The sequence below is a fragment of the Spinacia oleracea genome, chromosome 5 (assembly GCF_020520425.1).
Source record: "Spinacia oleracea cultivar Varoflay chromosome 5, BTI_SOV_V1, whole genome shotgun sequence".
NCBI classification, from domain to species: domain Eukaryota; kingdom Viridiplantae; phylum Streptophyta; class Magnoliopsida; order Caryophyllales; family Amaranthaceae; genus Spinacia; species Spinacia oleracea.
In genome coordinates this window covers 31681120-31693236 of record NC_079491.1, presented here as the reverse complement: position 1 = coordinate 31693236, position 12117 = coordinate 31681120, and the positions used below count along the sequence as shown (strand labels likewise).

Here is a 12117-nt window from a genome sequence, read left to right as displayed (position 1 = left end):
AACCATTGAAGAATTAAGCACAGTTTGTCGACTTAATTCTAAAACATCTTAGGTAAGCAAAAACCTTTTGCTAATAGTCTAGAAACTATTCTTGGTTGATAGGCACGTCTAAGAAATTATTAGGTAAACCTATCGATTTTGCCACGACATAAAAGGACTCCTTACTTATATCGTTGAGTTTCACCAAAACTAACATGTACTCACAATTATTTGTGTACCTTGCCCCTTTAGGACCAATAAGTAACACCTCGCTGAGCGAAAACTATTACTAGATTGATGTAAAGGATATCCAAGCAAGTGTATATTTTGGCATGGCACCTTTTAACTCAATTTTTAAGTTTGGAACTTAAGGCTCTTACTATGTTGGTTAGATTTTAAGTGAACTAAAATCCTTAATCATGCAACATAATCAAGCTTTTGATCTCATGCATTTTAAGACATATTTAAAAGCAATAAATAACTTAAAACATGCATAAGATAAATGTGATCTAGTATGGCCCGACTTCATCTTGAAGATTTAACTTCAAAGTCCGTCTTGAAAATCTCCGTGGGAGGCACCATTTTCTTCAAATAGAATAAGCTATAATTAAAACTAATTACAACTATTTGATGGTATGCAGACCATTTTTGAATTGAAAAACAACTTGGTATTTTAGACCAATTACATTCAAATTAATGGTACGCAGACCATATTTTCTATCCTATTTGGGCCATACTAGTCACTTCATAACCTGCAAAACAGTACATATACAATATATACCATTCACCCATTCATTAACATGAATGGCCCACATAGCTGGTTAGTAAAACACATTATGCATCACGTAAACATTTGCAGCAATTAATCAAGGGCACCAATAATCTACAAATTATTCAGTCCTTATTAATTCTAATCAAGTTGTTTTAACCTTAAGGATTTGTAGACCTAATCAAGAGTTTATGACTAAAAGGGCTCCCACTTAAACCAATAAATTCATATGCTTTACTAATTTTAAACATAAAAATGTATTTCTAGTCTAACCGGAAACATACAAATTTAATTAAAATTTAAAGCTCATATAAATTTATAATTGAATCCAAAAAGTTTAATTTAATTTCAGTCGTATTTAAATTAATTCATGATTTTAATTTTAGTAAAATAATTAGAATAAATAAAATTTATTATAATTACAATATTCAAAATTAAAATCCAAGAAAATAATTTAAATTATTAATTTTAAAATTAATTAAAATTACGTAAACTGAAATTTTCAAATTAAAATTTCAAAACGATCTAATCGCAACGCAAAAATCCCACGCATCGCACGCCCATGGGCCACACGCACACAGCCATCGCTGGCCATGTGCGCGCAGCCCATGCGCTGCGTCGCATTGCTGCTGCTTGCCATCGCAAGGCATCACGCGAGCTGGTGCTCGCTGCGCGCGCCAGCGCTTGACGCACGAGCATGCTACCGCAGCCCATCGCTGGGCGCAGCGCTCGTCGCACGTCGCAACAAGCACTCGCACGCCATCGCTGGGCGCAGCGCTCGTCGCACGTCGCAACAAGCACTCGCACGCCATCGCTGGGCGCAGCGCTCGTCGCACGTCGCAACAAGCACTCGCACGCCATCGCTGGGCGCAGCGCTCGTCGCACGTACAATAGCGCTCGCTGCGCGCGAGCGATCGATGCTTGGCGCAGCACTCGTGGCACGCGAGCTTGCGCTCGCTGCGCGCGAGGCTCCGCACGCTTGCGCGAAGCAGTGCGCGCTGTGGCGCAGCTCGCTTGCTGCCCACACGCGACTGCTCGTGCCTTGCCCTCGCCCTCGCCCATTCGCCCATTGCACACAGCCCACGACACAAGGCAGGGCTGCTGCCTTGTGCTCGTGCACCATGGCCTTGCTCATTGCATTCGTACCGCATGGGCGACGAGCTCCCTTGCTCGTCGTCACATGCCCGCACTATACAACACCCCTTAAGGGTAACACGTAGCGTCCATTGCTTTGTGCGTGCAAGTTATATGAGCGAATCGCATAAAATTTTAAAATTTATATTCAAAATTAATGACAAATTAATAAATAATATTAATTTCATAATTTTAGGGCGAAAAATCGAAAATTTATTATTCAATTGATTTCCGATTAACATGGATTCAAGTCTTGGTCATAAAATTTTAAAATTTAACATAAATTTACAATTTTTATGGTGGTTTTTAATCATAGGTATCTAATTAAATTATAACTAATTATGAAAATCAAATTAATTCTAAATTATTCCAATTTTCAACAAATTAATCATAATTACAAATTAGATTGCATAATTAACAAGGCTAGGCATTCAAACGTGTTAAACATATATAGTAGGTCAATCAAAAATTCAAGATTTATCAACAAGAATCGCAAATATTTAATTTAACATCTTAAATTTACGAAATTTTGCATTCGAAAAACTAAAACCTTCGAAAAGTCATAGTTAGGCTTCGAATTTGAGAATTCTGGGTTCGGCCGAAAAAAATTATTTTTGTCAAAATTTTAGAATGCCTTTTACATGCGGAATTGACACAAAAATCACTCGATTTGGATGATTAACGAAGAAACTGCCGAAAAACTGCGTACGTATAATTAAATAAACGCAATTTGCAATTAATTAACAATTACGAAAATTAATCACCCCTTTTAATTCTTGCAAATTTGTAATATTTAACCATGTTCATGCAATTTAGATTATGAAAATAATAAGAGGCTCGTGATACCACTGTTAGGTTATGATACATATGACAATTCATAAATCATGCGGAAAAAACCATAAAGCCAGGAAAACATATTATTTACACATAATCATTTAGCATAGTTTAGATGCATACACTTTGTTGCGTGCCCTCCCTAGCTGCGCCCGAACCGAACAAGAACAAGTCTTTAGGACTCCAAGTGTCGTCCCTCCGTAGATAGTCCACAGCACGTCCGGATCCGCCTTAAGATTGACCAACTAGAATCGCCCTTAAGGTGCTACTTATTTTCGGCTAAATGGGCAAGAGTTATGGCTGATTTTTGTGCTTAAAAATCCTAGCTTTGAATACTTGAAAACTTATGTATAAATTTATGACCCTAGGCATATATTTATTGAACCTTGGAAAGGATTTCGAATCCTGTTAGAATACTAATTTATTAATTAGAATCCTATTAGAACTCTAAATAATTAATTTAATCTTTTAGGATTAGGATTTAATCTATGCACGAATTCCGATAGCTTTAGGATTCGTATAGCACGTACACACGCACCGCACGAGCATCGCACGCCCATGCGCAAGCCTTGCGGCCCACGCTGTGCGCACGGCGCACAGGCCCACTGCCCGCAGCCCATTTGTGCGCGCGCGCCAGCCTTGGCTGGGACTGGCTTTGCGCTGGGCCTGGTCGAGGCATTGGCGTGTTGTTGGATGCGTGTGGCTTGCTGGGCGATGGCCTGCCTTCGTGCTGGGCCCTCGTCCGGCAGGCCTCGTCCGATGCTTATTCGTACGATACGCTTCCGATTAAATTCCCGGTTCCGGAATTCATTTCCGATACGAACAATATTTAACATTTCCGATTCCGGAATCAATTTCCGTTTCGAACAAATATTTAATATTTCCGTTTCCGGAATTATTTTCCGATTCCGATAATATTTCCGATTCTGACAATATTTCCGTTTCCGGCAATATTTCCGATTCCGGCAATATTTCCATTTCCGATAATATTTTCCGATACGTACCATGTTTCCGTTTCCGGCAACATCTACGACTTGGATAATATTTATATTTCCGTTTCCGGCAATATCATCGTTTCCGGAGTATTCATTTCTTGCCTGTGACGATCTCAGCTCCCACTGAAACCAAGATCCGTCGATTCCGAATATCCATAGATGGAGTATTTAATGCCATTAAATACTTGATCCGTTTACGTACTATTTGTGTGACCCTACGGGTTCAGTCAAGAGTAAGCTGTGGATTAATATCATTAATTCCACTTGAACTGAAGCGGCCTCTAGCTAGGCATTCAGCTCACTTGATCTCACTGAATTATTAACTTGTTAATTAATACTGAACCGCATTTATTAGACTTAACATAGAATGCATACTTGGACCAAGGGCATTATTTCCTTCAAGATCACCTTGTCCCCTATGAATTTGTGGCAACGCATTCTTCCAGTGACTAGTCTTAATAACATCAACTACTTCAAAAAACTATTTTTCGGCCGATTTTCAACAGTCATCAAACAGAAAATTGTAATAAAATCGCCCAAAAATTCTCCAACAATCATCAAGTAGCAAATTGTAAACAAATGAATTAATCAAGAAGATCAAGAAATCAAACCGAATCTATCAATTTGAGGTTCCAGAATGCCGCCTCTGTGGTCCGCCATCGCTCGGACGACAATGAACTTCGGAGGGGAAAAGGTGAATTGCCGATTGTGGAATGAGTATTCCTTGCTCCAAACAACAAACCCAAGAATCGCAACCAAACCACCGACCAACCCCCGATTAAAATCCGGTCAATCTTTCGATCAAAACGCCGAAGAACGAAGAACCCTAGAATTTGGGGGAAAACTCAAAAATAAAAAATTATTTGATTCAAGGTTTGAAAGAAGATTTGTGAGTAAAATTAGAAGATAATTGGAAAAAATGAATCCCTAATTAATCAAATTCGAGTCCAATTTGAGAAAAAATTGAAGCAGAACATTTGGGGAAACTTGGAAAATTGAGAAGTTGAGATTGGGAGAGGGGAGCCAACGATTAATCCTTAGCTAGGAACGGAGTTTTGAAGAAGAGGTGAGAGGGGCAGAGTAAAGGAGAACCGTTGTTTAAACACACGAACTCATTCAATTCGAAAATCATCCCACGAATTATTTGTGTAAATGGAGGATGGAATAAAAAATTTGTAAAAAAAAACATAACCTTTAATGTCAGAAATTGAAGGTTTTCTGGTTATTAATGGCAGAAAATAATATGTAGAAGATGAAAGCCTTGAAGGTGATGTTGGCGCTCAACCAAAATTTCCCGCTGAATAAGGGTGTTATGGCGCAAAATAGTGAAAAACAATACCGCCTAAAATCTCTGTTTTTGTTTTTGTTTTCCCCCCTTTTTTCAATGGAATATATGAGGTGTCTAGATATAAGTGGTGGTGTATAAGATGCTTTTGTACACCATGTGTATCCTTAGCCTTTTCCTTATTTTCAAACCTATCAGTAACATGTTAACGTACAGAAATGTACTACATTCATTAGTAGTATATTTTTTTTCTAACCTAACACCACATTGGCTAATCTACTAATGAATCCTCGTTATATGTGTCAACAACGTGTGTTGTGGGGAAGGAAGGTTCTCATTTTCCTTCTTTTCCTCGATGCATAGAAAAAGCACAAAGCTTTGGAATGCGACCGTTCATACTCAAACGGTAACATATTCACCGATTTAAATCTTAGGTTCAAAAAGAAACATTATCCGATTGTATTTTAGCAATTCGGCAACATAACAAAAGCCACTTAGTTCCTATCAACTAGAGCTGTTAAAACTACTAATAATGATGTCTTGGCATAGTGGTTAAGACTGAGGGCATGTGTACAATAGGTTTTAGGTTCGAATCGTCCCATTTGTAATTTATATTGCCCTTTTGTGTGGCTCATTGGAATAAAAAGATAAATAAAAAAAAAAACTAGAGCTGTGAAAACAGGTCATTGGGTCGGTTTCGAGTCGGGTCATATCGGGCCACGAGTCATAATCAAGTCGGGTTGTGTCGGATCACTTTATCACTCGGGTGCAGGTCGGATCATGTCGGGGTATTTTCCCATTTTGGGTACAAGTTGGGTTCGGGTCGAGTCATGTTCGGGTCGGGTTCAATTTCGGGTTTGGGTCTTATATAGTCGGGTTTGAATCGGTTAATCTCGGGTTTGTGGTCAAGTTCGAATCAGATATTTTTTGGATCGGTTAAAATTCAAGCCGAATTCACTCTCGGACACGAGTTAAGATCGAGTCAATATCTGATTTAGTCATCTTAAAAATATTCGAGCGTAAAATATTTACTCCACAGGTCAAGTCATAACATGCTATGTGGTAAAATTCGGGTTAAGGTCATTGTCGGGTATCGAATCGGGTTTGGATCATTATTCAGTCGGGTTAGTTCGGTTATCGGTTTTCTTTCGTCGGGTGTCGGGTTCGGGTTCGGGTTCGGGTCATACAACGTCGGGTTCAAATCGGTTATCGATTTTTTCGGGTCGGGTACAGGTCGGGTTTCGGGTTACCTGTTTTACAAAAATTTCGGGTCATGGTCGCTTACGGGTTCGGTCGGTTCAGGTCGGGATTTCGGGTCGTGTCAGTTTTTGACAGCTCTACTATCAACCCATCTTATATTTAGCTCTACAAGATTAGGTCTTGTGCACGTACGAATAATCAAAAATTATTATTTGACCATCTTTTTTATAAAATATTTAATTGATTTTTTTTCTTTAAAGTTAATGCGTAATTAATAAATCTTGAATGTCCACATTTAATCATCTAATATGAAAAATTCTCCCTAATACGTACTCCCTCCGTCCCAAAATATTTTTTATGCTTGGAATTTTACACGCGGTTTAACGAGTAAAGAACATTTTAGGACGGAGGGAGTATTATATATTTTAGATGTTGAATATGATAGTTTGACCAAAATATTTGATATGCTTAATATGTTAATTTGACCTAAATATTGAGTAATTATACTTTCTATATTTGATATGTCGATTAGACTAAAATATAACCAAAATTGTCTAATAATGTAATATTCTATAATCTTAAAAAAAAATGTCATACATAGCAGTTTATACAAAGGAGAGAAAATAAAATAATAAATAACGTAGATGTGTTTTTTAGGAAAGAATTTTTGGTGTCTGGTATACTTCCTCCGTTCTTACTTACATGACACAATTGTGTTTTGTACACTATTCATACAAGCTTCTTTGACTCCCTTTTGTGATTTATACTTAAGAAAAAACATAGTCACGTAGGGTCTTATTAGATTCATCTCAATAAATATTTTCTAAATATCAACTTTTTATAAATTTTTTATTCATAATTGAAGATATTAATGTTTGAAATCGTGCATTGGTAAACGTGCCTAAATAATTGTGTTATTTAATAAAAAAGAATAGAGGACGTAGCATAATGTAATAGATCGTGTCAATACTCTGTACTTCTAAATTTATTTTCAAAATAACTTTTTATGTTAAATAGTGTGAATAAAAATTATTTTTACTAAATTTTTAAAATTTGGGGTATGTTATCATAGGATAAATTCAGATAAGTAAAAATATTTTCACGCAGAAATAGCTTATTTCAGAGAAAATAATTATCTTTCCAAATAGCATACATTCAGAAAAGTTGATACAAATCAAGATAAGATTTAGATAACATAATTTTATACAAAATAAGTCAAATACAACAGAGCAATATTTTTTATTTTATTTTTGAAATAAGTCAAAATTAGTAGAAACAAATAGACTTTTAGTATGCAAGATGACAATGTGCGTACGAAATGAGTAAACGTGATCTGACAGCTAAATAAGTGCCCGCCATCTTTTACGGGAATCTCCAGAAGCTGAGTAAAAATAAAAAAAATTGAAATTAGTAAAATACAAATTTACAACTAACAAATTAAAAAATAGTCAAATAAAATTAAAAAAAAGTAATAATAAGACCTTTCAAACAAATCACCTTTCAAAAAAAATAGTAAAAATATAAAATAAAAATAAAAATAAAAATAAATGATCCAATTTTAGACAAAAATGAAGGCGGTTTATTCCCTATAAAAGCAGCAGATAGTCAGACATATTTTGCCACCACTCCCCTGTTTTTTTCTTCCACCACTCCATCACCCCCCTCTCTCTTTCTCTCTCCTAATTCATCATCTAATTATTATTATTTCCAATATTTGTTCTCATTATTAACATTTCAACAAAAATAAAAATAAATCAAAATGTAAGTTCTTCCTCAAATTTCCTCTGTTTTTTATCATTTCTTTTTTCTTTCTGTAAAGCTCAAATCTTTTCTCATTATAATGAATCACCCATTGTGTTTTTTTTAATGTATTCAAGGTTATTGATTTATTTGTTCTTCATTTTCATTACTAATTTCTTTGTTGTTGTTTTTTCAGATTTTTTTAGAGGAGAGAGAAAATGGGGAAAATGCTGGCATCCCAGGTGGGATTGGTGGTGTTACTAATAATCGCAAGCTTAACAGAAGCAGAAAACATGAGATACAAAGACCCGAAAGTGGGAGTTAATAAACGGGTCAGAGACCTTTTATCTCGGATGACTTTGGATGAAAAGATTGGGCAAATGGTTCAAATTGAACGCAAAGTTGCTACATCTGATGTTATGAAAAACTACTTCATTGGTATAAAATCTTTAATCTTTACCCGATTCTATTTTGACATTTGTATTAGTTGCAATGTTTTTGTCAGTGGGTCCAATTCTAATAGCTAGTTTAGTTGGTTAAAGTCTTATCGGGTGGCATCCACAATGAGTCCCCTCTACATCGTTGTCCTTTGTGATATAGGATTTGATAGAAAGTTTGGATTTTTTTTTTTTTTTTTTTTTTTTTGTGTGTCAATGGTGGATGCTAGCTAGTTTAGTTTAGTTTAGTTGGTTACATTGTTGTCCATTGTGATATAGAATTTGATTAGAAAGTCTAGATTTTTTTTAAAAATAAAACCTAAATAATGTACTAGTATTAATGCCTTAAATTTGGGTGATTATAGTTGATTTAGGATTGGTGTTAAAGAAGGGATTAATTTGGTAGCAATGGGTTATGGGTTGTTAAATTTGTTGGATGGTTTTGTGAATAGGGAGTGTGTTGAGTGGTGGAGGAAGTGTGCCAGCACCTAAGGCATCTGCTGAAGCATGGGTGAATATGGTGAATGAACTCCAGAAGGGTGCCATGTCAACCCGCCTCGGCATACCGATGATTTATGGTATTGATGCTGTTCATGGACACAACAATGTCTACAATGCCACCATTTTCCCACACAATGTGGGGCTTGGTGTCACAAGGCAAGCACTACATCTTGCTCTCTAGATATCCTATTTATTGTTTTTTATATATTTATATTTGGCACAACATTATAATTACCTAGCAATAGGCTAATTAAATTTATAACATAATTAGTGAATCGGTTTCTATCTTCGAATAACCATTTTGATTAGTAATAATCAATACAAATAAGGCCTTATCTTGGGATTCAATTTGCTATCACTTCTAAATGTTGTTTTTTTGAATTTTGGTGAGAAAACGTTGGTTTTGTACTTCTAAATGTTGTTCATTGATAAGATTAGTATATAAAAATGTGGTTTAGGATGAGTTAATTACATTAAAATCAACTTAGGCAAAAGTGAATGTGACGTATTAGGAGGAGTATGATGTAAAAAGAGTGTAGGTTGATCAGATATTTGTTGTTCAAAGTGATTAATTTTTTGCTAAAATTGTTGTTAGGGATCCTGCACTTATTAAGAAGATTGGAGCTGCTACTGCACTTGAAGTTAGAGCAACCGGGATTCCTTACGCTTTCGCCCCATGTATCGCTGTCTGTAGAGACCCGAGATGGGGACGGTGCTACGAGAGCTACAGCGAAGACCACAGGATCGTCCAAATGATGACTGAAATCATTCCAGGCTTACAAGGAGATATCCCTGCTAAATATCCTAAGGGGTTTCCTTACGTTAATAGTGGAAAGTGAGTATTCTTTACAAGTCATACTATCTTTCCTTCAAAGATAATCTTACTGTTAAGCATGATTAACATCATAATCCTTAGTTATAAATTTATAATTATACTTGACATTTGACAGTGCCTTTCTTCAAAAGAGTTCATTGTTTACATGATTATGTGATTCAAAGGTCTGAAAAACATTTAGGCTTAATTTCTTAATTCACCTTAAACAAACAAAAATTAAGTACGGATAAGTGGGTTCATCATCATTGTAACAAGAATTGAGAACAAAGTCGTAATCTGTAATGTGTATATTTTGAGGAGATAATGGAACTTGACATCAAAATAATCTTTCATTTGACAAGGACTATAATATAATTAACATGTGATTAGGTAATGAATTAAAAAGTCTGTGTCTGGTATACTGGTGGACATTTTTGGTTACAGGGAATGTGATAACAACCTTTAGTAGTTTGAGGCACGTTGTATTGTAGTACTTGGTCTTCGTACTTCTTAGTAGTGAATCACTGGTCTGATCTTATGCAGTATATAGAGAATTAAAAAGCCGGTTCCTCTCGACCCAAGTTCAGTATTATAAGTGGATTTTATTGTTGTAAATGACATTGAAGTGAAAGGGTATAATTGTATAGGCATTAATGGATGGGTTAATTTTGTTGAACAGGACAAGTGTGGCGGGTTGTGCGAAGCATTTTGTGGGTGACGGTGGAACACAAAAGGGAATCAATGAAAACAACACAGTGATCCCCTTTAAGGAGCTTATTGACATCCACATGCCAGCATACCCTGACTCCATTAGCAAAGGTGTTGCAACAGTTATGGTGTCCTACTCTAGCTGGAATGGAATTAAGATGCATGCTAATCGACAACTTGTTACCGGTTACCTCAAAAACAAACTTAAGTTCCGGGGATTTGTGATATCAGATTGGGAAGGAATAGACAGGATCACCACTCCTCCTCATGCTAACTATACTTACTCCGTACAAGCTGGAGTTCTAGCCGGGATTGACATGGTCAGTATCAGTATAAGTTATTTTAATTTAAAAGGTTTTACTAGTGACTTGTGTACTAATTTTGACTGTAATGCTTATGCAGGTGATGGTTCCAAACAACTACACTGAATTTATTGACGATCTTAAGCTACTGGTGAAGAACAACATCATTCCCATGAAAAGGATAGATGACGCTGTGAGGAGGATCCTAAGGGTGAAATTTATCATGGGCTTGTTTGAAAACCCGATTGCTGACCTCAGTCTTGTCAATGAAGTTGGGAGCCAGAAGCACAGGGATATTGCACGAGAAGCAGTGAGGAAATCCCTTGTTCTTTTGAAGAATGGTAAATCAGCTAACAAGCCATTGCTTCCACTTGCCAAGAAAGCACCCAAGATTCTTGTAGCAGGATCTCATGCTGATAACTTGGGTTACCAATGTGGTGGATGGACCATTGAGTGGCAAGGCGCTACTGGCAACGACCTTACCAGAGGTTAGTGTGACTTGTTATTGAGGATTTGCCAAAAAAGAAAGATGATGATGATAAATTAATTCTAATAATATGCATGTATGTATATTGTTGTTGTTATTAGGTACAACGATATTGAATGCAGTGAAGAGTGCAGTTGATCCAAAGACCCAAGTAGTGTTCAACGAAAACCCAGACTCAAACTTTGTAAAGTCGGGTGGATTCTCCTATGCGATTGTAGTTGTAGGAGAGCCACCCTACGCAGAGACAAATGGTGATAGCTTGAACTTGACAATTCCAGAGCCAGGGCCAAGCACGATCAAGAATGTATGTGGAGGTGTGAAATGTGTGGTGGTAGTCGTCTCTGGTAGGCCTGTTGTTATGCAACCTTACCTGCCAACCATTGATGCACTCGTTGCTGCCTGGCTACCGGGAACTGAAGGACAGGGTGTTACTGATGTGCTTTTTGGTGACTATGGATTTACTGGCAAGCTTGCGCGAACATGGTTCAAGTCGGTTAATCAGTTACCCATGAATGTGGGTGACCATCATTACGACCCCCTCTTTCCATTTGGTTTCGGCCTTGCTACAAAACCTAACAAACCATACTAATATTCAAATATCATGTAACTAGTAGTTGTAGTCTTATCTTGTCTTGTTACCAAACCATACTAAAATTCATTAGTACGGTTCAAATATTTCATACCCTCCCCTAATTCCATGGTTGGGTCAAAGTGAAAGCTAAGAGCATTCTGTTTTTCCATACAAGTTGGATCTGAATTCTTGTATTCATGATTTTACTGAATTGTTATTTACTCAAATTGTTGCCTGGTTCACATCAGTCTCTTTTTTCAATTGCCTGGATTAGATTAAACAGTACATAATTCAGCAGAATTGAATTGGCAAATAAAAATAGGAATCTCAAAGATTAGCAACCGATGTCCTTGGAAAATGC

At 36.6% G+C, this 12117-nt stretch overlaps 1 protein-coding gene across 1 annotated transcript; it reads left to right on the top strand.

The window, feature by feature from the left end:
- Window positions 1-7800: 7800 nt before the first annotated feature.
- Window positions 7801-11998, top strand: LOC110803366 (uncharacterized). Its single transcript, XM_022008877.2, has 7 exons — window positions 7801-7957; window positions 8133-8374; window positions 8826-9030; window positions 9470-9709; window positions 10368-10716; window positions 10799-11186; window positions 11287-11998. The coding sequence occupies exons 2-7, from the start codon at window positions 8155-8157 to the stop codon at window positions 11772-11774; spliced, it is 1890 nt and encodes a 629-aa protein (XP_021864569.2). The 5' UTR covers window positions 7801-7957; window positions 8133-8154; the 3' UTR covers window positions 11775-11998.
- Window positions 11999-12117: the final 119 nt, after the last annotated feature.

Coding starts and splice junctions, on each gene's coding strand:
- LOC110803366 (XM_022008877.2), top strand. CDS start 8,155: ATGGGGAAAATGCTGGCATCCCAGGTGGGATTGGTGGTGTTACTAATA. Junction 9,710..10,367: donor CCTTACGTTAATAGTGGAAA/GTGAGTATTCTT, acceptor TTTGTTGAACAG/GACAAGTGTGGCGGGTTGTG. Junction 11,187..11,286: donor TGGCAACGACCTTACCAGAG/GTTAGTGTGACT, acceptor TGTTGTTATTAG/GTACAACGATATTGAATGCA.